The sequence below is a fragment of the Pomacea canaliculata genome, linkage group LG4 (assembly GCF_003073045.1).
Source record: "Pomacea canaliculata isolate SZHN2017 linkage group LG4, ASM307304v1, whole genome shotgun sequence".
NCBI classification, from domain to species: Eukaryota; Metazoa; Mollusca; class Gastropoda; order Architaenioglossa; family Ampullariidae; genus Pomacea; species Pomacea canaliculata.
In genome coordinates this window covers 9296158-9323955 of record NC_037593.1, presented here as the reverse complement: position 1 = coordinate 9323955, position 27798 = coordinate 9296158, and the positions used below count along the sequence as shown (strand labels likewise).

Genomic DNA, 27798 nt, shown 5'->3' with positions numbered 1-27798 from the left:
GAAACTCATGTACAATCTATAAAAAAAATGACTTGGGGGACAATGCTTTGATTTTGATGATAGTATCATGTACAAAAATAAAAATTAATATTGACCCGAGCGCCTTAGGTTTACATTTATAATCATTTTGTTCTCATATTGTTTAAATCTTTATTTGGTTTTATGTCCTTTTTCTGTTCCAATCCTACTTTTGTTCAATTGGTTCGCGGGAAAAAAATGGGACCGAGACGCAAGCGAGGGTTTGTAGAAAAAACGGTGGAAAATGCTTCATCCGATGTCACTTCAAAGAGGCCGTGCATTGATTCAGAAGAAGAGAATTTACATCAAGTAGACAAGAGCTGCACCGTTTCCATCTCTATCGAATTTTGGTATGGGTTTTAGTATTCATAACTAATTTTCCCATCGAAGATCTTACCAGTCTTGCAATGCGAAACACCAACAGTAGCAAGTGGTTAAAGTAAAGTTTACATATTTCTGGAAGCTATTTTGGTTTGGTATGTTTACATTCATTTGTGAATAATCCAGCCAAAGCCAGGCTTTCAGTGCATTTCACTAAAACATCACACAAACAAAATTCCTGTGACTCGGTGAAGTTAATGGGAAAGCCAGGTCGTTCCTCAGCCTGATGACAGTCATAGACCAAGATGATAAGACAGATTTCCATCATTGGACGGGGACAGAATAGATAAATAATCAAACGTAGATCAAATTGTCAGAATAGGCAGATGATCACAAAGCAGAAATGGCAGTCCAATGTTGAAATGCATGACTGGCATTGATGTAAAGACATAAATTGTGGAGATAGTATTTTAGAAATTTCCCCAAGAGACCCAAATACATGCACTTGTCTGTAGAATTCCATACATTATTACATTGCAGTTAGTCATAACTTGTGGAGATCATGAGACCTTTGGAAGACCATACACTGTCACATTTCAAATATTGTCTTTCTGTGATAACTTGTGGAGATCATGAGACCTTTGGAAGACCATACACTGTCACATTTCAAATATTGTCTTTCTGTGGCTCGTCAGGACAAATAATTGAATGTCTTTTCTTGTCATGTATAGTGCAGATGTGCAAGCAAGCATCCATACGTGCCTGCTCACATGTGTGTTTTGGTGTCTGTGGTGATTGAAATGTGTCGGTAGTGTATGCTTGAGGAAGAGAGATTGTGTATTTGCATGCATGTGTGGATATTTTTTACGTAATATTTTGGATGTACAAATAATGTCATTAGTGGCAACCATCTTCAAGTCAAATTCCAAGTGTAGTGTCACTTGTCTAATAAAAATTTTTTTTTTAACATAAAAGTAAGGACAAAACAAGTGATAGATGATGCACATAGTAACAACTGCAGAAATGGCCAGTTAATAGTAACCAAAACTGCCTTAAATTTTTATATCATCTTTCCCATGCTGCTTTTGTGCCAATCATAATCATGGAAATGCATTTTATGACTAAGATTTATATCAACATTTTTTTATATCTTTCAGCAAATCATGACAAGTGTTTCGGCGCAAAGCAGAGGCATTGTCAGCTGATTTGCGCAAAGAATTTGGAGATGTCAGACTTGCTCTTAACCCCAAACTGCCAAGGAGGGGAAGTTTTGAGGTCACCCTGAATCCTGGTTCAGAAAATGGTTAGTATATGGTCTCTGCCACGGTGCCAGATGTAAATCAAAAGAAATTATAGCCACTGAATGCTTTTCAGCTCTTGAGCCATTGTAAACATTTCCTACTGTAAATAAGGAGTCTTTTGGGCATACAGTTTCTGATTTCATCCAAAGATGCATGTATTAACTGTGTTTTATTCTCAAGGTGTTAGAAATAGCTATGAAGCAAACTTGCCTACAAATTTGAGCAGGCAGTCTCAAAAGCTTAAATGATGAGCACTATTGACATGGATATTTTTTAAAAGACTATAGTAGAACATAATTTCTTCTTGTTGACATTATTTAGATTTTATTTAAATGTTTTATTTTAACCCAGAAGTGCTTTTGTGGTCTGGACTGAAAAAAGGACCTCCACGAAAGTTGAAGTTTCCAGAAAATGAAGTGATCATTATGGAAATGCAAAAGCACCTGAAATAGAGGAAGTCATCAGGTATCATATATATTGAGGGTGTAATTTTTTTTTTTTTTTTTGTATTTACATAAGTTATTTTGCTATTTTTTCACAAAATTTCAGTTCCGTATTCAGAAAGAAAAAGGAGTGTACATTTTCTGCATGCATATGGAGGCTTAAATGGAAAATGGAGGGATTAATTGGGTATAAAGCACTTATTTTCCATTGCAAACATTTAGCTCCTAGTAAAAGTATTTTCTAAATGACAGTTCGTGCTACAGATTAATTTCCACCAAATGCAATTGTTGTTGCAGGAAATAAAGTGATTTTGTTTCATGCAGAATTAACAACTGCTGACATGAAAGACGGAAAGGAAAAGAAATTTCTCAACTTTGTGTCTGGATAATAATTAAGCATTATTAATCTGCATGTGACAGACTCTCTTATATTTTGTGCATGGATTTTTGCTTTTTTCCTAGCCCCTTCCTATTATACAGATGGGTAGAAGAAAAGTCACAATGTCAAGACACTTCTCTGCTCATAATTTCTAAAATGTTGGGTTCTTGAATACTTTAAAAGACTTGTGTCACTTAAGCTTTATTTCATCTTAGATAAACTTATATTAACATGCTATTTTTCTTTTCATTAATGATTTAAGATTCTGCGTCTAAATAGAATAATAAAGGGTCAGTTGAAAAAAGAAATTTGAGGTAAAAGAAGTGGTGGGAGGTGTAGATTTGATATCAACCAGCATTAGACATGTTTAGGTTTTTTTTGCCCACGTCCTCTTGTTAAACATTTTCTTATTGGCATTTATGTATTATTCAATAAAAGCATTGGTACTGTTTTATTGGTTTTTTGGACATTTAAAGTGAGTGATAGCTTGTGCATTTACATAGTTCTACCTGCACAGCTGCCTTTCAGTTCTAAGTATACTGCCTTTCTGAAAATGTGTAAGGAAAGTTAGGCCAGCAAAGTGATGTATAACACAGCAGCCATGAAGATAATCTATTTTATTCTCATTGTCCTTGTAGTCAAATCTAGATTACCACTTACTGCCACCAAATGTTTGGTCACAATTCATTTGCAATATATTTAAGGAACTACACTAAAAAGCAGATTATATCGAATACTTAAAAATAAAAACTTGTCAGAGAGAATAATTCCCCAATTAACAGTACTTCAGGCCTGAACTTGCTGCCATTTACAGCACAAGTTTTGAGCTGGTGATTAACTTTAATTACTATTTATCAAATTCTAGTCCGCTGAAAAGTTTAAATCTCATGACAGAACTATGCCATTCCCCCTCCTTGCCAAGAAATGGGCTTCAAGTGATTTAATACAAAAACAGATTCCACTTTTGAATGCAAATGCCTTCTCTGAAATCAGCTTTGGCGTTAAAAATTCCTGTAAACACATCTGAAGAAACATCAGCCTGTCCACACATCTTTATTTATCGGCAATAAGAACAGGTGCAAAGTTGTACCTCAGCACTGTGCTGGACAACAACCCTCCCTTCCAGGAAAGCCCACCAGCGCCTCTTCTCACAAAGGCAACAGGAATTTCAGAGCCAGTGGCCCTATACTTCAATGTTCCACATCTTGATCAAAAGCATTCTCATCTTTAGTATTTCAGTATTCTATCCATCAAAGATAAGGCTTGATGAGAGAGATCAAAGATAAGTGATCTATACAGCATCATCAAATAATCCTCGCACTTCTACATCATTTCCAAACGCTACCCTCTAGCCATAGATGGAAACTGCCAAGAAAAGGGCTTTTTCCAAATCAATCAAATAAACTGCAATATCACTTAACATAGTATGCATGTGTCTGATATTCATTGCTAGGATGGGTTTAAGTGCATGAAGTAGTAACTATGTGGGATGTGACTTTTCAATGAGAGCTCCCATAATTTTAATCTGTTGTGAACAGTAGACAATAAAGATGTATCAAACTATTGAATAGACCCTATTCACAATTCTTGCTGAAGCCACCATGCAGTCATCTTACCATGTATAGGTAATGTATAAACAATGGAATTTGAACAGATTGACCCTCATAAATCAAAGAACTAAAGCAACTCAAAATAAAAAGCATGCGGTTTTGATGGTTAAGGAATGCAAAAGAAAATGAGGCATGGCCTTAAATACTAAGATGGTATCATCATTTGAGTTCAAGTATCAAGGCTAGTTGGCTACATGCAAATCCAGCAGGGATCTATCCATCTGTTGAATGTACTTATTTACTGTGCCTTCAAATGTTCACCCTTCTGGAGGTGGCATTTCAGAACAGTAACAAGTTTAATAATTGATGTTTCTATCCCTAACCTTTTTTTATGCTGCTCTTAAAACTTGGTACATCTTGGTGGATGATCTTCACAAGGCTGGACCATCTTAGAATAGCAGCATTTCAAAATATTTAGGAATTGGACGAATTGTCACAAGTTATTTTAAACTGGCTCTGGTTCAGACCACACTCACAACTTAAAATTATGATGCATCCTGGTTCCTTATCTTAAAACAACGGAATTGTACCATTCCACAAATGTACAGCTCTTGTTCTATAACAAGCTACCATGAAAGCAGTGTTCATAAATTGTCTAGGGTTCTGAGACACTGTCCAGGCATGCAGAATTTTCCTGAACTCATGATTTAAGATATATGAATAAATATCAATTCAACATGAAAATCTTGTGTTAAACTACGTGAAGTCTGCATTGTAAGAGCACCTTATTCCAAAAACTTGCTAGCCATCTTAAAATGGTTTGTAGCAGATAATAAAGTGATCCTAATACTGCTTGCTAACAGGAACATACAAATATCTTGCCATTTGGGGAGTAATTTCCTAAGCAATTCTTTTTGTCCACATTTAGACATCATAAAAAACTATTTGTTCTCTGATGGAGAGACAGGAATTTCATTGCCCACTTTGCTCAACTTTAAATCATCTAAAGGATTAACCTCTAAATAGAAAAGGACAACTCCCAAATAAGCACAACATAATTGTTTTAGTTCTTAATATTATATATATATATGTATATAAATACTAAATTATGAATTTATAGCTTATGGACAGCAGTTTGCAGATGCAGATTAAAAACATTCTTTATAACTTGAGATGCTTTCTGCTCTTGCCAAAGATTGCCTTGGACTCACATAGATTCACTAAAAGATAATGCAATAAGCCGTTGCATGATTATAAATGGTTTATATTGCCAAAATGCTTTTCACAAACTTGTAAATATGTACAAATACAGTTTTGGATACTATAAACAACTGCACCAAAAGTGCAAGAAATGTATTCACCCATGCAGGATAGTTTAGGAAAAAGTCAAATGCTCTTGCCCTTGCGAGTCAGCTTTGTGATGCTGCCAACTGGTGAAAAGAAGATGCTGAAAGGACAAACTCCTATCTTACGATTGGAAAGAATGATTCGAGCCAGTAGAGGTGAGAAGCACATCAGGTGCTGGCTATCCCACCAGTCATGCTTTGCTAATTGCTTTCCTCTGTCCTGACAAATACCAACACCTCTTTCCTGGGCTGAACCAATCTTTTCTATCAGACAGTGGAAGTTAAGCCATTAAAGTAAGATTTACTTCCTGACACATTTATTAATCATGTCCACCTTGTCAGTGCAAAGCTAGGTGTGTCGATGGCTTTGTCAGTTATGAACACGTTTAAAAGGCCACTGATGCCCATCCCTTTTCACTGCCAGTAATGAAGCTTGCTTGGCCTAATGGTGTCTCATGGGCAGTCAAAATCCAAAAGAATTGCAGCATCATACAGGAGTTGCGTGCATCTTGTTGCACCAGACTGTTCACTGCTTAAATCTCTCCCTCTTGTCGTTCTTTTACAGCATCCTGTTGAAAAATTGTGAACATTTCCCTTAAGTATCACAGTGTTGTTCATTTATCTGTGAATGCTGTACAAAATATCTAAATAGGGGCAGGTGCTCACAAGTTGTAATGCTGTGTAACAGTTCTCAAGGTGAAATCCCCTCTACAGAGATATTCACAATTTCTGTTTTTAGTAATAAAACATTAATTACTTCCAAGATAAAAGATGAAATGATGAAATATTTAAGAAAATCAAAAAACAAGCACTGCATCTATGCTATATGCCAAGTAAAGTTGATAATTACAACAGAAATGATCAGAAACACATTTGTAAAATAATCTCAAGGATTTCATTACCCATCAACTTTTATAACATTACATACAGGCAGTCCTCAGTTATGTCAGTCCTGAGTTACAATGTTTCGTAGTTATGACACATCTCCCATTTATTGTATAAAGCATTTTTTCGACTTCAGTGGTTTTGAGTCGTAAACTGAACTTTGTGTATTTTATATTTATATAAAATTTATTTTTATTTTATATGTGTTTTTTGATAATTACTGTTTTAGCAAGGTGTTAGGATAGGATAAGTGCTTACAGTATGTTATTTACGTATAGTATGTACGTATGTTCCGACTTACAGCGAAAATCGGTTTACAATGCGACATAGGAATGGAACGTCATAAGTCGAGGACTGCTTGTATACATATATTACCAAAGTTTAAAAAGTAAGAGATAGAATCCCTGTTCTTTTTACCTTAAATCTCTCTTCCATGAGAGAAACCTCACTGATAAGGTCTGTAATTGCATTTGTAAATGCCTCCTGTGGGCTGTAATCTGGTGTTGTCTGTATCCTTAGGACAAATTTGTGTTCCAGTGGGTGTGGTACTTTATACCCAGCAAAAAGCACCTGTGGATCTTTCAGCAACTGCCTGTAAGTGGATGTTGTGTCAGTGATATTAATGTATCAACTTCCTGTTACTTTGCCATCTGAGTTACAGATATTGGCTTTTTAAAATATAATCTAAACTTAAAAAAAAAAAAATTGACCAGGCCTTTTGCAACAAATTGTGGTAGAGCATTTCTCCTTTGTAATAATGGTCTAATATCAAATTTGTTCCAAATTTTTTAAAAACTTAATATTAAAAAAAAATAGAACAAACTTTAGAGGGCCCACTACACATTAATGTAGGTTGTTATCGATGTCATGAAATAAAAAACTATAATTCTAATCCTAACCTGAACACTAAACCTAACCCAAACTCTAATCAAACCCTAATCTAGTCCTTATTTCTGGTACTAACCATTTTTAATATTAATGTTATGTAAACGAATGTATTAATTAACAAAGTATTCAAAATAGGGCACAATTTCCTAATTGTCTTTTTTCTATGTACACCTACGTTGTGATCATATTCCCGAGGGTGTGATCCTCTTTGTTGACTGTGAAAACCGCCGCATTTGGCACCTTGGTATCTTTTTCTATAGTTATTCTGTGAACGCAAAAAGAGATGTTGAAAAGCGATTTAAAAATAAACATTTATACTAAAACTTATCTTGCACGTCAATGTTTCCATTTCGACAGAAAATAATCACTTTCAGCCTGTATCTCTTTATTTATTGCTTAAGCACTATCAGTTGGCTGATGTACTTCTCACAGTGGCTTGGTAATAGCTAGCAACTTAGTACTGGCTAGTAATACAAAAATAGTGACTGGCGTTACATCTCACATCAACACTTATCCAATTACCCCAAATCACTTCTTCCATTATTTAAACTATTGTAAAAATTCGCATTGTCTTATTCCTTCAACAAACTTATGTCTGCGTCTACTTACTTTTTTTCACCCTCAAAAAGAAGAAATGATTCAAACGTAGGTGGAGCGTTCATTTTCGTTACCGACAGAAAGCGTTGCACACAGAGAGCATGTCGCGCATGCCTTTTAGGACCGTTAATAGGTCATTTCCGCCAAGAACGTCACTCTGCTTTTCCAGAATCCCGTCTCTTGTTGCACCCCATGGTTTATGCACGATCGATATGTCTGGCTTATTTTGTAACCCTCTGACTTATCTACAACTATTTCAGTTTAATCGATTATAGAGATAATTCTCGAACTCGTAACTGCTTAGTGTTCTTTTGAAATATAGAAATATTTTTGGGTAGACTAGAGGCCGTAAAATTATTATTGTATATATACATGAAAGCATCCACACAGAATTTTTTATGGGGTGGAGAGGTATGTTTGCAGGTGCTGATTTGAAGTTCTTTTTAAACCATTTGTATGGCATACGAAAGAACACTCTAGACATACACCTGCCAGTCTTGTCATTTTTAGTCTTCGACTTCGCTCATCTTCACCAAGCATCTTCGAGGGGGGGGGGGATTGTTTTTTTTACGCCGTGCCAAGCAGCCAGCCCTGTAAACAGACGCCACGTGCAGAGAAAGAACAGCGTGCCCGAGACGAGAAATGAACTCTGGGCAGCCGACCTTCACTGTATTGGTGACAGGCGCTATACCGTTGCGCCACCGGACCGCTACCCCAAGCATCTTCGAGTCCCATTAGCTAAAACAAAAGATATATGGACAGCCCCATCAACTAATTGGAACGAATTGCCAATCAGCCTTCGACACTCCCATTATTTTACCACTTTTAATTCAGAACGGAGACAGTGACCACTCTCTGCATGCCCACGTACGTGCGTAATACAAACTCGTGCTGTGGCCCTAGCCCTGTCCTGACCATCAGCATACACAACTTGTCTGCCATTTAACATGAATTAATGAGCGGGTGTATTGTAGAAGTGTGTGTCTGTTGTATGCGAATATGGGTGCATGGTTGTTGATGATTTAGTCTGTATACTAGCTATATGTAAAGCGCTCGATCTGAGCAAATCATTGGAAACGCGCTATATAAATCCTTATTATTATTTATTCTTTTGTTTTACTTAGTTAATTTTAACGCCTTTTTGTAGAGCTGGTTTTACTGCGACTGCTTGATTTATGGACATCAGAATAAGAGAATATATAAAGTAGCTTCTGCGGGAAAACGGGAGGGCACTCTAAATTATACACTCCCCCGCCCCCCTAAAAAAAAAAAAAAATTTAGTAGAGGAAGGGCAGATAACTCTGGTGAAAATATCTTCCGAAATTGGAGTAAACACGTCTCTACGTCGACACGGTAAACAAAACTGCTTCGCGTTATGAGCATAATGACGATATATGACGGTAAGCATGTAAATCAAGTTTCTCTTCATTTGAGAATCGTGCTAAAAAATGTTATAAACCTTAGTCTGCAGCATCAGTACATATTGTTAGCTTCGTATGATTTAAAAAAAAAAGGCTTGTGCTGAACAACTTACTGACGCAAAGATCGATTTCGTCCTTTTATTTCCGCCTGTTGAAAATGTGTAGTTGTTAACAGCGTCCAGAACAGGGCTTAAATGAAACATCTAAAAAAATCCAGTAATTGATTTGTCGATGCTTTGTCATGTCAGAAACAGCGTAAACACGTCTCCAGTTTTTGGTATGCTCCGTCGACGATACACATTGTCAGGAAATATTTCCTGAATCTTATCCTATATATTTTTGACTGAACTAATATTTGATTGACTTCTTTGTCGACTTTGTTGCATTTTTTTTCAGTTAGGCTGTGATAGATATACTTTTATCACATCCAAAGACTCCTGTGGTCTGCCAGTCATGTCATGAAGAGAGCATTATCTTTTAAACTAAACAAAAACAAACCGACATGCTGCTCTTCTTCAAAAGAAGAAAACAGTTTGACATATATTTCCCTATTGTGGTTTCCGTTTTAGTGCAAATGAAAAGGTTGCTGACTCACGTTGTAGTCCATTCCTTTTTATGTTATTATTTTATTGAATATCTGCACAAAAAAACACCCATTATATTTATATATTTATATTTGTGTTTAAGGCTGCTGAGGCTCTGGCAAGAGATAACAACATGGTCTGTCGGCGGCGCTGCCTTCGTCTACGTTCTCGTAGCTCTTTTGCATTGATGGTGATTGGAATTGTTTTCGTAGGAGCAGTTTTGATATACCATTCTTTGAACAGCAGTGGACTTTCATCACATGATAACTCATTATCATCTAGGGAGAGAAAAAAGCTACTGCGATACCAGCCTGCACACCCCAAGGACTCATTCCATACAATCAAAAGAAAATTTAAACCTGGTGTTCCAAGAGTACTTCCAACAGGTGGTACTGCACAAAATCTAGGCATAAAAGACATTCAAGATATTTTATCATTATTATACCCTTCAGATTGGAAAATTACATTAGAGCCTGACGAAGCGGCAATCATTTTAAAAGATAAACTTTTAGATTTGAATTTACAGAGTCCTCTTTCATGTCGCGACATTGATGATCATCAGATTATTGGAAACATTGGTTCTAGCAACAAGAAGTTTGTTGAGCAGCTACAGAAGACAGAAGTGTTTGGTGGCTTCAATGGCTACAACCAAAACAACCACAGAAATGAGGAGAAGCGAATGGTTTTAAAAAGCCAGGGAAAAGACATGCAAACCAAAATTACTTGCATGAAGACAGTGTACAATGCAGATTTTTGTGGTCCCATGGGTAATTACATCCTCATGAGAGAAATCTTCTTGTTCAGCTTTCTTAGACATCCAGGTCTTGTCAACATCCTTGGTTACTGTCTTCGTGGTGATCATATTTCAATGGATATTCGTAAGAAAGGTCTGATGTTAGTGATGGAACCTGGAGTCCCTCTAACATCTGGAATGGTGACATCTTTGCCTTGGGCTCATAGGGTTCAGGTAGGAGTTTGTGAAGTTTTCATCTTGATTATTTTCTGTCCCATATAGTCTTACTAATAAATTTTACACTATAGTGATCACTTTCTGGTGTATCCAGCTGCTGCCAGGTTGAGCACTGCAACAAACTCTTCCAGCTGTAATTTTATTCTTAACTTTTATTTGTCACGTTTGAGTCAAGCTTATTCTTGTGCAGCATTAGAGTAGTGAATTAGCAAAACACTGATATTCATCATGTTGCATCTCTCACCTGCTCATTTTCATTCGTAATTGAATCCTTTTTTTCTATCCATGCTGCAGATTGCACTGAATGTGTCCTTGCTGATGGATTTCTTTAATTCATCACCTCTGGGCAGTTTGGGTTTGCCTCAGCTGCAGATGAAAGACTTTGTTTTGGTTGACAAGTACTGGGTGAAACTTGCAGACCTCGGTGATGTAAGCATGGAGGAAAAATCTTGCTCGTGGAGATCTGATTGCCTTTTACAAGGTTCTGATATTGGTAAGTGGTTGCTTCGAGATGGTTTTAACAAAGATACACTTTTTTCCATTCAGACATTATTATGTGCATTCATTAATTTATGTAAGTATATATTTATCACACATCATAGTTTCTTTGATCTCTCTCTATATATAGGACTGTAGATGGGTTTACATGCACATAGTAAAATATAATTCAAACATGATGAGTGCCTGAGTGCCTGTATACTCACAGCCATCATATGTTAAATTATATTTCATGTGTGCGCACAAAAGTAATCATGGCATGGGAAGATAGAGGAAAATTACAGAAAGCTGACCTTGACAGCAATTGTAAAACAAATTATGTCATGATTTTATTATCACACTCCATAATGTTTGTCATTGTCTTGTCACCTTTCATAGGATGATAATCCACAGCTTTGTATTTGATGAATATATCAGAATATGTTGAGTTTCAGCAGAGCAAGAGTATGGAATATGTTGCATTAGGTCATTTTATTGGAAAATATCTGTTCATAATTATCATTATTATCATTAGATATGATACCATCTCTGGTGTCTATTAATAGCTTGGAAAAAAGAGTAGTCAGCGCTAACCCTAGACTAAAAGATAAACATGTTAATTAGTGAAGCTTGCAACACAAGTCATCTGACTATACATTTATATTTGATTGAAAAATTCTCTCTTCAGACTTAAGTGAGAGCAGAGCTGTAAATATGAAGTACATAAACACTATACATGTTCTGTGAATTGTGAAAAAGGCCTATATTGTTAGGTGGTACACATTTCTGAAGTCATTTGGCAGTTTGCATTTTTATGAAAGTGATTGTAAGTAAACATTATGATTACCACAGTAATGATCAGATGAGTTCCCCTTGTCTGCTTTTTATGTTCTTGAAAATCAACATCAAATAGCCCTTTCTGGAGTAATTTGAACTGGTTGTTCAAGATAACAGGTATTTGATGCACCTGAAATCTGAATTCTGAATGGGATGCTAAGTTTCTGAAATACAGCCTTTGCATGCAGTTCTCTGTCTCACTGAAGGAGCATGTTGCAGTTATATTGTCTATGTGAGCACGAGACAGGCAGCCTTACTGAATGAATGCATGCAGCCCTGTAATCCAGAATGAAACTATCTGCAGATGATTGATTTTCTGTGTAAATTCTTGATTTCTCTGCATAAAAAATGTATAGATTATTATTAAAACATTTTAATAGCTTAAATGAAGTAGTGTTCAGCAGAAAATGAAATGCAAGTCAGTGTATCCCTAACATCTGCAGAAAAAATGCTTACTCTGGAAAATCGAAACTGGAATTCTTAATTTAGGCCAGTTGCACAACATGTTTCTAATTTTAAAATTATATTTATTTAGATAATCATTTTTATAGAAACACAGTAGGTCACCTTATAACTTTTTAACTAAAATTGTTTAATCCTGACTTTTAATCCAGTCAGCATATTTTTTTGTGTGCACTTGTGTATTTGAATGGCAGTGGAGCAATTTAAAAAAAATTTTCTAAATTTGCATCAGTAGAAAAGTTTTAGAGACTTGCAGCTAGCCTGAAATTTTGGAATTAAAAGAAACTTAAATGAGGATAAAAGAACTTAAAAAAGTTATCTATTTAAGCTTGCAAGTCTAGCTTTTAATCCAGTTTTCTGTGCTTATTGTATGCTTTATAGTTCATGCTGAGCAATCTACCTTATTTATTTATTCATAAGCACAATGAACTATATTAAGATCAAGCTCGAACATAAATTTGAACTATTGGAATTTCTACAGTGTGATAGTCTGAATATTGTTTTTTTTTTCTGATTGAAAGATGACAACTACACTTTCACAGATCCCAGAATTGCTGGTTCTGTTTGTGACAATCTATCCCTGATATGATGTCAGCGAAAATCTCTTATTTGAGATTTCACCTGAGGAAAATGTGTGTAAGAATGATGCAGTTGTCCTTTGGAATGATATTAATAATACAGCTTTCTAACTCATGTTCATAATTATGCTGTGGTCATTCACATCTGTGGTGAATGAACCAATCTAAAGAACTTTATCTGTGTGAGATTAAGAATTGCACTTGCATCAGTTCTGATGTGAATGTCATTTGCAGTTCAGTAGTAAAGACGGAAATACAACGGACTTGGAGATAAGTATTTAGATTTAAAGTTTTAAAGCATTATACATTGCACTCCGTCCCTTGAAAGTACTTCTGTATGTCTGTTTCCTGTAAGAGAAAAGGAGGAAAAAAGAGAGAAACAGAGAGAGAAAGTGAGCACATGTTTCTTCTAAACATGAAATATTACAAGCTGTTTATTGTTAACTCTATTGTTTTCGTTTGCCAGTTGTATTTTGAAATGAGTCTGCCTAGTGTGGCACAGATTTTGTGAATATTTTTGTATACATTGTTTGCTGTATGCTTATTTTTATTGGCTAGCTGCTCCATAGTTATATCTCTCATTTGGAAGGTTTTATATACAGACAGGGGAAATAAAACCCACACTATCTAATCATTACAGCAGTAAAGAATATCCATTAATGCTTTATTTTTACAACTTTTCATTATTTCCTCATAGAATTGATTCTACATTTATAAATACATGTAAATGAAGTATAGTCTACAGGCTTTCATTTTGTCTTGCAAGCATTAAGCTGCAACACTCCATTCTTATTTTGTAAGTTCAAACTCCAAAGATATGGTCTTAATTTCCATATAATTAAGAAATTATGTTTTCCGTGAACTAGCATTTCTAATGCTGACTTTGTTAAAGTGTTTCATTTCCTGTTTTTGTCTCTTCATTTTTTTATTTTGTAAATGTTAATGTTAATTTCCATTTCTGGAGTTGTTTCATGCATTGTTTTTGTAAATATTTGAGTTGACATTTAAAAAAATATTTCCATTCCTTGGCTGTTACTAAAATCATTCAACCTGCTGCTTGTTTAAATATCTATAATCTATTTGTCTGTATTTCAATAGTTGTCATTGTTTGTGAAAATAAAGAACTCATTATTTCATTATAGCATATGGAAGAACTAAAAAAAAAAAATCTCTCAGACTTTTTGATATTGGTATTTTCATAATATGTACTTGTATAGATATGATCACCAGCAGCAGAATTATAAGCAATGACATAAAATAATTATTGTTAACATTACAGGTGTTGATTGTACCCATAATCAGTGCAAAGGCCTGAACATGAGGACAAACATGAAGATTGTAGGAGCCAATGTTCTTGAACCTCTGCTACGAGACTGTCCTTCTGAGGAAAATGGTCAAATGGTTGAAATGTTAGGTCGAATAACTCGACTAGATGTCAGTTTTCGGGAACTGGTTCTCTTCTTGCAGAATCTGGCAAAGAAATATGGTAAAGAAAATGTGCAGTGTTCATTTCATTAGTATATGAAATATGAAACAGTAGATCCCAATTGCGCTTACTAATCCAGTGTTCTTTGTTTTTAAAAGCCAAAATTGTGAAGTCCAAAAACCCCCACAAACGTTGATGAACCTTTTTTTCTTCATGTACACACCATGTCATTTGATAACTAAGTTCACCTGGCAAAAGAGACTTAAACATTCATCCACAGTTTAAAACTGAATTTCCTTTGCACTCTTGTACAATTAATATTATGTTATTTAATTATTATATTTATAAATTAATATGATGTACTTGCATGCCTATAAGTAAAGCATCATGAGTTTGGCTGAGGCTGGAAAAAGGTGTTACACAAATGTGCTATTTATTTATTTGTATGTTGAGTTAGCTATTATAACTTACCATAAAACTGAATTTATACACAACTACTTGTTACAGATTTCTTATTTTTTATTTTAACAGAGTCAGATGACACTGAAGAGGGGGAAGATGGAGATGAAAATATTCAAGACAGAATTATAAACCATCTTAATCAGAAATGGAGCAGGGATAACACGAATCACATTCAAGATAAAAGTGATAATATCATTCACAAAGAGAGCAATATTCAAAATGTTGACAAAGATGAGGTAACATTGCATGATTTTGAATACTGACTGTTGGAAACAAAGTTGTTATAAAGCTTATTTCATTTGAGTTGTTATATAAACAAGGTGTGAATACTGAAGTGCTTAATAACTTGCTTTTTTATTTTGACTAGGGAGGAAAAAGCAAGTTGAGATCCAACTGATAAATATGTGAATACGTGTTTGCTTTTTTGTGTGATTTTTAAGGGACACATGCATGTGTGAATGAAAAAGCATGTATAAGCTTACACGATAATATAATTGTTCTTGATATTTGTTACTTTTGTTATCGTCTTTATTGTTTATTTTTTCAAGGGAACATTGCAAAATCCTCAGCCTAAGAAGTACGGCCGTTTGAATTCATCAAATTTCCCAGGAATATATGACTACGCTTGTCCTGACTCCCGTGTGACATGGGGCTGTGTCATGACTAAAGACTCTTTGTTTGATGCAATGAACTACTGCACTGCTGACCCTGTTTGCAAAGCTTTCGTTGTCTTCTCATCACATCCTGAACTAGACAGTATGTTGTGGGTGGGCTATTATTTGAACGAGGGGAATTTATAGATGCCTCTGTTGAAAACTGAAGGTCACTTCTGTAAGATATGTTGACATATCAGCGTAATGCTGTTAACAAATATTTGAAAATGTTCCAAAATGCTACCAGTAAAGCAGCAATAGGTAACATATGCTAAAGTTTTACTTTTCTGTCTCACGTGTTATTATTGTTTCAGACAAATTGACAGTTGTTTTCAAGAACCAGACCTCTGGCAATTCACGCACAAACCTTGGTACAACTATCTTTTACAAGAAAACAACTACCGTAGTTGAGCAAGACTTTATAATCTCCAGAGACAAGCTCGAGAAAGTCAACAAAGATTTAACTGAAAGGACAGGTAAAGGAGAAAAGGTGCTTCTAAGTGGACCAGGAAAGACAAAAGACAGCAGAGAGTGTATGGAACATAATTTGGCCATTCAGCAGGATGCCCTTAGCACAAGGGAAAAGCGTCTGATGGCCCACATGGGTCTGAAAGGTAAGAGTAGGCAAAATATCATATCCTTGTCCCACTGCCTTGTGGGTAATCTTGGGACAGATGCAGGCTAAGGAAGTGTCAATTTGGCACGAATAAAGGACTCCCCTAACATAAAACATGGTGTCTAAATGACTTGATTGTTTAGGAAACCAATTAAAACTAAGGATTGATTTCTTGCTATAACCCCTTTCACTACCACATTCACACAAAAGAGGAAATTACATGGTGAAATTACTATCTTCCAGAATGTATTTCTTGTTCAACATTGTTTATATGTCTGTTGCCATTAGTTGTTAGTGTCAGGGAACACTTAGTCTTGAAGTTTAAACTGTGAAATCCCAAATACCCTGACCAGTTACTAGTAATCATGTCACAACAGTTAAATAATTTGTGCAGGGGTGCTTGAGAAGGAATGGCGATATGCAGTACAGATTCAAAGAGTGGAAAACTTCAGCAGTCTTCGTGCACTAGGTAGCTCAGGATCAAAGGGTGGAACAATGATCATCAATTTTAACACAACTAATCCTGGGCTGACAATTTCAAAAGCCAAGTTCATAGCAGAAGATGGACCTAAGCAGAGTCACATAGCCTTTTCCCTGCTGTACCACATGGACAGATTGTTGGGGGTGAGTTATGTACATTCTCTTATTGTACTGATGGAGTGCTGTGGATAATGTGAAGGTGTCTTCACATTAAGAAATATAGACAGCTGTCACAAATAGATCTGTCTAGAAGTGACTGAATTGCTCTCACAGAGAGAGAAGAGTGGGTGTGTATTAATGTAAGTCCATGTATCAACGCATTCTGCATTATTTATCTTAATGCACAGAAATTCAAACTCAACTCGTTTTAATAAATATTTTTATTTTACCTTTCTCATAATCAGAATTTTACTTACTTTTAGTAAGGATGTATGCCATTTGTAACTTAAATTTTTAAGTTTTTCTAATGTCTCCTGTGTATATACTGTCACAGTTGCTGTGCCTGGTGCATAGTTTGTTAATAGTTTTGTCTTCTGTCAACTTTAAAGCTTTATCATACTCCACCTGCAGTGGAAAGTCACATCACACCTCAGCAAGTTCAAATGTTTATGAAGAATTCCACATGGAAATCCATGTTTGGTTCCATGGTTGACACTGATGGCTTCTTGAGAGGTAAGGACTGTATAGCTTTTTTGTGCAAGAAGCTAAATTTTAAGATGGTGATATATTTGTTGACTTTGCATTTTGCAGGTTTGAATAAAAAAAAAAATTGAAGAAAAAAACTCATCCTTTTAAGAAAGTTATTCTGGTTTAGAAATAGCTTAATATTGTAGTTCAGTACATGTGGATTTGTTTTCACACAGTCTATTTGCATGCTAGCTATCCCTGTCACCAAAACAACAACATATGGTCACAGGATTTTTAGCAACTATACTGCAAAAACAGTGGAATGGTCTCCCCTTCCACATATCAACCATGAAATCCTTTAAACAATGATTAAAATCACTTCTTCCATGAGCATTACTCCTCACACTCCACTTAAAGGTAGTCCATCTTCTAACCCTCCATTTTTTTTTTATTTCTTTTTTTTTTTATTTTTAAGTCTAGTGTCTGGTCCACCTGCTCATCTCCCTCTGCAGATTCATGTAACTCGCTGTCATTACTGTGTCCATGTCTTCTTTTTTTTTTTGTCTCAAACGTTGAGAGTGTGCTCCTTTATGAGCATCAGAATGGACAGATTTAAAAAAAAAATCAAGATGTAGCATCTTTATAGCACATTTCATTAAAGAAGAGTCGATATAGCATTGTGCCTAATGCCAAGAGTAAGGTTTTTGATGCATGACTGTTGCAGGACTATTTGTAGCACCAACCCCTAAAGTGGTGAAGAAGTCAGTGATATCACTGTTGCCATCATCTGATATTGTGACTTCAGTGATGCCTTTTGACAGAACACAGAAGATGCAGCTGGAATATATTTTACTTTGGTGGCTTGGATATATGCCTAAACCTGCGGATCTCCATAGGGGTTTTAAAGGTTCAACTTTGTGGCTGTTGATCACATTCTCTCTTGTTCCTAATCACCCCCAGTGGAGCATAGGGCCTCAGATGACCACATTAGATGATGATAATAATAAAGCACTTTTATACAGCACTGTTCTTGCTAAGGTTTTGTCCACTTTTACACGCACACCCAGCAAACACAAGCAATTCATACACAAAGAAAATGACATGCACAAATACAATACATCAAAAACAAAAAATGTATACATTGCACAACAAACACGTTTTTTCCCAGTCATGTTCCAGTCACTTAATACCTGATATATATTGTTATTGCCCAGGTCATCTAATACACGTGGATGCAGACCAAGCATTTCACAACACTGCAGTGAATGTAAGCAGTTACTTCAACCACTGCCAGTTTCCAAATGTTGTCTTCAAAATACTTTCTTGTTTCCGTTGTCATGGTGGTCAGCCTAGCAGAATTTGCTCTTTGGGACAAGAGGCAAGTAATGGATAAAAGTGAACACACTGATTTTTCTGTTGGAATATCTTTGGAGGTGCTGATTGGGTTGATTTCTATATTGATCTATTACAGATAAAGTGTTATTCTGTGTATCACATTTTTGGGAGAGAGAAGACAGAAAGGATCGTTGGGGGTGGTAATTATGGTAGAGAAACCTTATGGGGATTTTTTGTGGCCGATACTGTTTATTGATTAAGATATTATGGGTGCTGGCATTATGAGAAGTATATCACTATGAAGGAAATGCCTTCAGATGCTAACATTGGTGCATGAAGAAAAGATAAGGAAACAAACAAATTGGGTTTAAATGATAGATACTGACTTTTTAAAATATTTTATCTTAAAGTCAAATGCTGTTTTAGGGAATAGCATTTTTTGATTAGAATTTGTATTTAGATTGCATCATAGTTTGTATCTTTAGTTGTATTTAAATTTTTTTTATTGCTTTGGCAATTTCAGGTTGCACGAAGAGTTGAGCTGTCAGGATTTAACCTCACCAGTTCCCATTATCTGTTGGAAAATAATTACATTGGTGTCATCAATCGTGCAGCATCTTCTGTAATAGAGATAGTTGATGTATGCATTCATAAATTTGGCCGAGAAGTTGTTCTGTATTGAGACACAGCATACAAAATGCAGACGACCAATAAATTCCAGAGGCCCCTCTTTTTGCTATCATCTGCTTCAGAAATAAAGATCTTTGGCCAATATTCTTGCTCTGAAATGTATCACTTGAAGGGAGTATTCACTCTGTTTCACAATTCCATTACAGTTTTAAATGTACTGGCAGATAGCAGTGCATAATTTTAGCAATATTTCAGCAAGTTGTGAGGGATGGGTTTACTATGGGACCACATTTTCAATGTTTACTATGTGGCACATGAGGTATTTGCGCTCACTTGTTTATTATTTTTTCCGAGTCATGGAATCTCAAGGTAATCATGAATAAGATTATTGGTTGTCTGCTGTAAAAGACTATTCAGATGGGCAGCCTTGCATCACATTCTTGACATTCTTTTAGGTGTTCTTGTGGATTGCATTTAACAGCTGTGTGTGCATCTGTTGTGCTGAATCTGAATGGTTTATTTTAACTTTTTGTTACGAAAGATCTGTTAATGCTTTTAATTTGAACTAAACTTTTATGGTGAACTCAGTAAGAGAAGATTTTTCGCTGTAACTCATGTTACAGTTTTAACTATGTGGAATTAAGGGCAAAAAATACTGAAATAAATTAGTATCTAAACCCAGCTGTTAGTGTAGGTAGGAGTATGAAGGTTTTTTTGGGAAAAAATGAAGTGCCTAACATAACATATTCAAGATATTCACAAATGCTGGAGGCTGTTTATATTTTTGTTAACTATTTATTTCATTGTATGAGTGAATGAAAAGAACTGTTTTCATTATCGAGTGGTGAATATTGAATTATTTTAATTCCTTTGGATACCCTATACCCTGTAGTATGTGATGAAATGTCTACAAGTTTGCAATATTTGTTCCATTCACCAACTACTGCTAGTGGAAGCTTTGAAAGATTGTCTCCTGTTTCTTTTTTATTATTATTTTAACTCTCCAAGTAAGGTTAAAAGATACTTAGTTTTATTTGCAGAAGTTTTTTGATAAAGCATCTAGCCATGTTACACGCTGACTGGTGAGGACAGAAAAAAACCAAACTGTTTTTCCTACAGGGTGTCGGTCAGTATAATAAATAGCGGAAAAGTGGGGATTATTTTGCTTCAGTTCAGAAAAAAAATCTGTTGAGTTTGAATATAAAAGGCTTGTCAGGAAACTTGGGCTTATCAAGGCAGTGTACTTCATGGTCTTCTGGTATTTAACATACAGCATGAAGAGTCTGGCACAGTTTAAAAATCTTTCAGCTTGATTTAATGTGTTTTTTTCTCAAAAATGACCTAGCTGTTGCTTTATACCTCACGTGTAAATGTACACATCTATGTACCTCACGTGTAAATGTACACATCTATGTACCTCACGTGTAAATGTACACATCTATGTACCTCACGTGTAAATGTACACATCTATGCCTTTGCATGTGTATGAGAGAGAAAGTGTGTGTGTAGTGCATTTTGAGGGATTTGTGTGTAGAAGTTATCTCAGATAGTTGGCACTAGTGTTGATATGCTGCTCTCATTAGCCGTTGATCAAGTGGTTTGTTTACAATATTAGCCTTGCTAATAGTAATGTATACATAATATATATATATGTGTGTATAATGTATACATTAAGTACTTAACATTGCTATTGTTGTTGATAACTTTTTTAATCAAATTTTTTCAATATAATTACACCATATAAAAAAAATATAATCCTAGTTTATGAGGATCATTAACACATTTATTTGCTTACCTCATTTTCAATATCTACAGTCAATAAATATTAAGTGCTGTAAATTACATTGATAAATCAAAATATTGGCCTTATATGCTGTTTGTATGTAATTAAATATTTGAATATTCAGTGCCGTTAGCTTCACTGCTATTGGCCTTTTCTGCCACATATCAGAATGTGCATTTCATTTTAGCATCCACTTCACTGTACATTTGCTGTAATATTTCTTTCATTTAGCTACTTCTTTGATTTATAATTTAGGATGAACAAAAGAGTTGAAGATTGTTGCTCATTTTGGGCTCTTAATTGCATTCCCAACAACTAGCTAACAGGGTGGTGGAAGGAAGTCTGCTATTGCTGATCCAAAGCTGATGTTGGTGCTATATATTTGGTCACAAGCCTTTTCCTAAAACTGTCCATCTCAATGTCACTTTTTCTTCATCTGTTACTCACAAGACATGAAATAAGATCACCACCTTGGAAAGGTTTCATTTGCTAAAAACATAACAAAGAATTAGCAAAAGAACAAATCTAGAGTTAATATATGTTTCTGAAAGGGTAGAGTAAAAGCTGGCAAGAAAAATTTAATTTTGTGGTTGATTGAATAGTTTCATTGATTGATTGAATGTTAAAACAGTTATTGCACATTGTGTTCTAAAAATGTTTTACAGGACAGAATTGTGTCACAGTCAAAATAAACTCTTGATCTGAACAAATGTGCGTAAAATAAGAAATTTTTTTTTTCCTGGATAGTAAATGCTTATTGCATTGATTCAAATTTTTATGGAATTCGCTGGCAAAACATCCAAAATTTAAAAAAAAATTTAGTCTGAGCAACCTTGCATTTCATATTTTCTTTGGTTAGACTTAGAGCATAACATTTGTACTTAAGAAAAAGAATTTTTTTTAAGGGGCAAGAGTGAAAGCATGGCATTTGTGATTGTACTTAAGATTCTGTGATTAGAGCATTTGTACTTAAAAGTTTTGGGTTACTTTAAATGCATGTTTCTGTTCCAGCTGTGATTCTATGCTTAGCATTGGCACTGAAAGTTTATTGTTACTGTCCCGCTTACCTTCATAACTCTCCACTGTTTCAGTATTACTCTATGTGAAAGGCATTGTCCTTTATTCAGTAATGTGTTCATTGATTCATTTTTATATGTGATGTTTATGTTTATTTGGTTTCTTAAAAATAGGTAAAAAATTCAAGGTCACGTTGACTTAGGGTCAGCATATATTGTAAACACTTTTTGTTTGTGCTGTGCATTTGGATTTTCTCCCCTTTGTATCTTAACATTTTTAAGTTTTAGAGAATACATTTTAACTTTAGTGAAAGCAAAATTAATAATTGTCTATTCTAGACTGGTGAAATGGTCATAACTATTTTTTCTTGTTACTTTAACTGTTTGGGCTATTTTATATTTTGATTAATGGGAAGATAATGTGGCTGATTTTGCCAAATGATGAAATACTTTAAGTTTTAGTATTTTTACATTGGAGTGTTGTTTTCCTTTCTTTTATAGCAACAGAATGTATGTGACAAATATACCAGACATTATAAAATGTAAATTTCTCATAGCTTGTTAGCCATAAGGGTATGAAGTGCAAGTGGTTCATCCTATATAGGGCATGGAATGTAGCAGGCAGCGCTTAGCTCCCTCCTTCTATCATCTTTTACGATTTTGAAATATCAGGTACCCATTCAGGTGGAAAGATCAGCATCTATGATCTGTTCCTGATTGGCAAGAGGATCACAAGCTGGAGCTGGGTGTCATTTTTTATGTTAAAGCTGTTGCCGCCCCTTAGAATAACCCAAAATTCTCACATTTGGGTTTGATGAAAAATGAAAGTAGTGTAACATTAGTCTTCTTTTAGGCATATGTTTGATTGAGTGTGTGCTTTTTTAAATTTTTATTTTTTGTTCTGTTGTTTGCAAATATATCATCATATTTTTCATGCTTCATGCAAGAACAAATCTTGATGCATCCATTATGTCTAGTCATAAGCTATACCCTTCCACCACCTCAAATGAAAGGTAAAAGTCACATAGTGGCGAAAGAAGAGATAAACTGCCAAGGGGTTCATCATGATTAGTGTGTGGTTGAAGAAGATGAAGTCTAACCTCTCTTTCTGCTGACTTCATCATTCCTGGTAAATCAAGTAGTCCATAGCTACTGGTGGACAAAAGGAGTTTACAAATCGGCCAAAGTGAGCTTTGATTAGCTCATGGCCTTCTGCTTTGAAGTCCAGTATATGTACCACTAAACAACAAAGGCTTGCCTCAATGTAAATTTACTTTGTAAAAGTAGTAGTGTAGATGCTTCAGAAGCCAAAGTATCTAAACTTTAGTAATCAACATTACAAGGAAATGTACCCCCTCTAAAAAGACATAAGCAGGATAAAAAAAAAAAAGTGTAATTAGACATAGGTTTTGAAAAAGCTTAAATTAAGAAATGAGAAGAAAGAAATCAGAAGAATAGTTTTGTAAGAGTTCAGCTTCGTGTAGCATAATTTTAAGGTACATAGCCTATTTCAGGTAATTATTGCAGCAGGAGTTATAAAAACCACAAAAGGTGTGAAACTCCTTCCATATGTACCTCAAGTTTACAACTGTATAAGGTATATAGTTCATGCTAGATGAAAGTATGCTGATAAGACAAATATAACAGGATTTTGAACCAATCTACAAAATAATGCAGAAAAGTTTTAGTTTTCTTGAGGAAAATGCCATGGATTCGACTTCTACTTGCTAAGAAAAATATATGCTCTTTAAGAAGCAGTTCAAGAGTCTTGTACAAAGAGGAATATTATCTCCCTATTCTCCATCCTATTTCAGTGAGCAATCGGTACTTCTCAAACTTTGACTGCACAAATATATTTTGTGCAATACTTTCAGCTCACACAATCAAGCCCATCTTGCCATACGATAAAAGTTATTAGGTTCTAAATGACTTTTTGGGTATTATTATGTTTGCATCTGTTGCTGCATTTGTGTTTTAGTTTTTCTGCATTTTGATTGCAGTAATTAGCATCTTTCTAATATATCTGTTATTTTATTTTCTCCTTTTCCAGCAGTATTTATTGCAACATACAATTTCATGAAAATCCATTCTTTTATGCTGTATGGTGCTCGTGTGCAAGGGACATGGGTTTTATTTTTGTTGTTAGTAAACCGGATAAGAGTTAAGTTGGACACCTCCCCAACCTAACAGGTTATGCTAATGAACAATTAGCAAAATTGTGGGCTTATATGTCAGAAATGTGTTTGCCTTAGCTACAAAATGATATGAACTAGCAAATGAAGAATGGTGTCTTCATGTAAATGCACTTTACACATCTCAAAGTTTCTTTTAATCATGTGATTCATACATAAATGGTGCAACGGTTAGATCCTGTCACCAATATGGTAAGGATTGGCTGTCATGGGTACATTTCTCATCTTGGGCACGCTGTTCTATCTCTGCATGCTGCACCTGTTTACAGGGCTGGCTGCTTTGCCATGATGCAGACATAGTTGCTGGCTCTGTGTAAAACACCTATTCTCCCTCTCCCCTGCCCCTGCATACATACAAGAGAAACATGCAGATCTCATGAGTTTTTCTTAGGAGTTTTATCAACTGCACAAAGCTTCAGTGCCTGGTTACTTGTGTGTACTAGCTCACATTTAAGAACAGAGATAGAAAAAAGTGCCTGTGATAGTGTGGCTTATTGCAACCAGTTATTCTTCTCTTAAATATTTCCCACAACCTTTGTTGTTGATGCATCCTATTGTAAGGTTGTCATCAACTTGGTTTGCTGTGTTGTTTCTTCAAATAATGAGAGGTTACTAAACAACTTTGGCAATAAAAGGCTTTGAGTGAACATTTGTCTAGATACCAATGATTTGGAGTAAGCAATTGTTTAGATTGTCGTGTTGATGGTATCAATAGTGTTCTCTTTGATGATAGGGACAGATTATTTAGAAATCATTGCTTGTGGGTGAGCATTGTATAAGAAATTTTATTTATATGGCTATATAATCTACATGCTGTTTTTTGTGTGTGGCACCTGTTTACAAAGTGGGACTAGCCTGCCATGGTATAACCATAGTATATGTCAGCCTGCTCAGTCTTTTTAAGTGGTCTCCAATACAGTCCACTTAAGTTGCCAGGTTATTTCAGTTCAGTTTCTGGAAGCGTGAGTGTTGTACCGGCCAACATTTTCATGTCATGCTTGCTTGCTATGCAATCAAAAAACTTTATGCATGATCATTTGTAATATAGATTTTTTTTCTCTGCTGTTAGATTGTATATACAGAGTATCAATACATGCATGTGCACAAGCACATGATGTATGGGCACATGCAAACCCACACTTTTGTAAGTGATAATATACAGAAAATTAAAGCTGTTGTAAGACGGCATTGCCATCTGAAAATGATCAGGCCTATATTTGGCCAAGCAATACATTCCATACTCAGCAGTTTGCTATTGACCTAATTTTTTTTAAAAATTATAGCAGTACCATACCCAAAGTAAAAAGTACAGTTATAACTGTAAAAGAAAACATCATTACACTTTTGCCTTGTGGACTTGTAAATTGTAATTGTAAAATTGTATTCTTCAAAACAAATTTAAGGTAAATTTCATTTTGTGCTGGGAAGTAAAGATGGGTGCTAACTTGCGCTGATAAAAGGCTGCCATTAAGACAAACATTTCAGAATGTGGTAGACCATGTAGATGAGATTGGCAAAACGATGCCGTAACCTTCATGGTGTCCATTCGAATACTGTCTGATATAAGGATGCGTATCAGTTTTGTGTCAGTGCTGACACAGCTTCTCAGGAACAGCCATTTTTGGGCACTATCACTTTTTTCAGGTGTGGGGTTATTTTCAGGTGTTTTTTGGATCTTAGTAGTTGTTTTCTTTGAGGGAAAAAATATTAAAGAGGTAATTTGTAGAGGAATCTTCATTGTAGAAGAAATGTAAGTTTTTTTCATATTTACAAGTACTTTAACTGTCATATACATTTGTTATTATGTTTGTGTTATGAAGTGTAATTAGCAGTTTTATTACTTTCCTGGTAAAGTTTCACAATACAAAATGAAGTATGTGCTGGAATTAGAAATTAAAACTTTGACCATCACCAGGGTAACAGTATTTAAGGCTTGCAGGCAAAGTCTAGATTATTTACAGTGTTTTGATCTTGTGCTAGGCAGGAAGACTTTGTAAAGAAAAATTTATTCATTTTTTTTTTAAGACGCAATGATTACTAAGTATTTTTCTCTCTCACACGCATACACACCCACCTACACACCAGTTAAGGCCCTTTAGCCTTATGAATTTCTCATATCAAAGTGTATCATTTGGATCAGGCTGATATGATTTTTTTTCAGGATTTTGCTATTATTATCAATATTTTTTTGTGTGTAGCACACAAAATGTTAGTATGTTGTGATTTTCTTCTCACTTTGTGCTCTCTTTACAATGATGTAAAACAAAGAACATTAGATTGCTTCAGGACATAATGACTTTGTATAGGCTTGAGGAGCATTACAGGCAGCACGGGAAAGAAATATTGTATTGGTTTCTTTACATAAATGTAAAATGAATTATTTTCATTTGCCTGCCATTGGATAAATTCCTGGACACATTTTGTTGACACATTGGTGATAAAAATTGTTGTTAAGATGGTAATATACATCAACTGGGGTAGGGGAGGGGGGCAAGAGTTACACATGCTGTTTAACCCCTCACTTGACAAGATTTTTTTACACCGATTATTCAAGTGGTGAGGTAGGGGATATAATCTGTTGTTGATAATTTGAATATGAAGATGCATTGGTATTAGAAACATACAGATCAATCTACATACAACTATTTTGTTAGACTGTTGAATGCCTGCCTTTTAACTCTTAGCATGCTGAGTACATCTCCTTGGTTTAATTGGTATTCTGGCAACTACTAAACTATATTTATATGTATACAAATTTAATCACAAAAATGCATTCACAAACTGTATTGATTGTACTATAGGATCTTGTGTCTGTCACATTTCTGAAAGAACATTTTACACTGCATCAGTGAAATGAGATGAACAGACTATGATTTTTTTATTCCTCAGAAAGATTTTATGCCATGAGTCGAGGCACTTTCTATACACTTACTGTTGAATTTGTCCAGATGAAAATTAAATATCACTAATAAATTATTTTGTTAAGTGTGTGTATACAGGTGAGAGAGAGAGCACACATCATTGTAAACATATACATGCATGTGTCACAGAAATGCGTGAGGTATGTGGGCGCCGACATACACCCAGGGCTTCTGCTAAGGCTAAATTCTTCCCAAGGACCCCTTCAGATTTTTAAGGGGTCCCTGTTATTCGCCCAAATTTGAAGGGGACCCCATTGACGAAAATTGAAGGGGTCCTCCGAACTTTTTTTGCGTATGCAGAAGCCCTGTACACCAGTAGACCATATAAACGACTGAAAGGACTAATTTACACATCAAACAAGCTAAGCCCATAGAACACGTACTCGGTCAGGCCTGACGAGAGGGGGGGGGGGACAGGGGTTGGTGTACCCGGGCCCGCGGCTGTCAAGGGGGCCCGGCCTTGGTCAGTGGATTTTTTTTTCTTCTTCTCCTTTTCTTTTTCTTTTAAAGAAAGGTCTAAGGACAGAACACCCAAGCTGTCTGTGGAGCGGGGTGCTACAAGTCTGATATCCTTTAACATCATTTTTCCTCATTTACTAA

The 27798-nt window shown here is 35.3% G+C and overlaps 2 protein-coding genes and 1 long non-coding RNA gene across 3 annotated transcripts; 2 read left to right on the top strand and 1 right to left on the bottom strand.

The window, feature by feature from the left end:
• The first annotated feature begins 186 nt into the window (after positions 1 to 186).
• On the top strand, positions 187 to 2914 carry LOC112561582. Its single transcript, XR_003098689.1, has 4 exons — positions 187 to 368; positions 1497 to 1642; positions 1992 to 2105; positions 2381 to 2914. It is a non-coding gene; the product is annotated as an uncharacterized LOC112561582 (long non-coding RNA).
• A 148-nt stretch (positions 2915 to 3062) lies between these two features.
• On the bottom strand, positions 3063 to 7891 carry LOC112561581 (DNA-directed RNA polymerase II subunit RPB11). The gene is made up of 4 exons (XM_025234144.1): positions 7741 to 7891; positions 7307 to 7396; positions 6661 to 6835; positions 3063 to 5927 (listed from the first exon to the last, which is right to left on the bottom strand). Exons 1-4 carry the CDS (start codon positions 7791 to 7793, stop codon positions 5892 to 5894), a joined length of 354 nt encoding a protein of 117 aa, XP_025089929.1. The 5' UTR covers positions 7794 to 7891; the 3' UTR covers positions 3063 to 5891.
• Positions 7892 to 8716: 825 nt separating this feature from the next.
• Positions 8717 to 27250, top strand: LOC112561580. The gene is made up of 12 exons (XM_025234143.1): positions 8717 to 9128; positions 9837 to 10700; positions 10998 to 11196; positions 14337 to 14543; positions 15015 to 15181; positions 15494 to 15701; positions 15913 to 16212; positions 16609 to 16838; positions 17243 to 17366; positions 18046 to 18228; positions 18536 to 18699; positions 19180 to 27250. The coding sequence occupies exons 1-12, from the start codon at positions 9123 to 9125 to the stop codon at positions 19336 to 19338; spliced, it is 2811 nt and encodes a 936-aa protein (XP_025089928.1). The 5' UTR covers positions 8717 to 9122; the 3' UTR covers positions 19339 to 27250.
• Positions 27251 to 27798: the final 548 nt, after the last annotated feature.

What these genes read in the sequence shown, in the direction of transcription:
- LOC112561580 (XM_025234143.1), top strand. An exon ending in TTTACAAGGTTCTGATATTG is followed by an intron (nt 11,197 to 14,336) that starts GTAAGTGGTTGC and finishes TTAACATTACAG; the next exon opens with GTGTTGATTGTACCCATAAT. An exon ending in ATCACATCCTGAACTAGACA is followed by an intron (nt 15,702 to 15,912) that starts GTATGTTGTGGG and finishes TTATTGTTTCAG; the next exon opens with ACAAATTGACAGTTGTTTTC.
- LOC112561581 (XM_025234144.1), bottom strand. Translation starts at nt 7,793, where the DNA reads ATGAACGCTCCACCTACGTTTGAATCATTTCTTCTTTTTGAGGGTGAA. An exon ending in CTTTTTGAGGGTGAAAAAAA is followed by an intron (nt 7,397 to 7,740) that starts GTAAGTAGACGC and finishes TTGCGTTCACAG; the next exon opens with AATAACTATAGAAAAAGATA. An exon ending in TCATGGAAGAGAGATTTAAG is followed by an intron (nt 5,928 to 6,660) that starts GTAAAAAGAACA and finishes ATTTTTCAACAG; the next exon opens with GATGCTGTAAAAGAACGACA.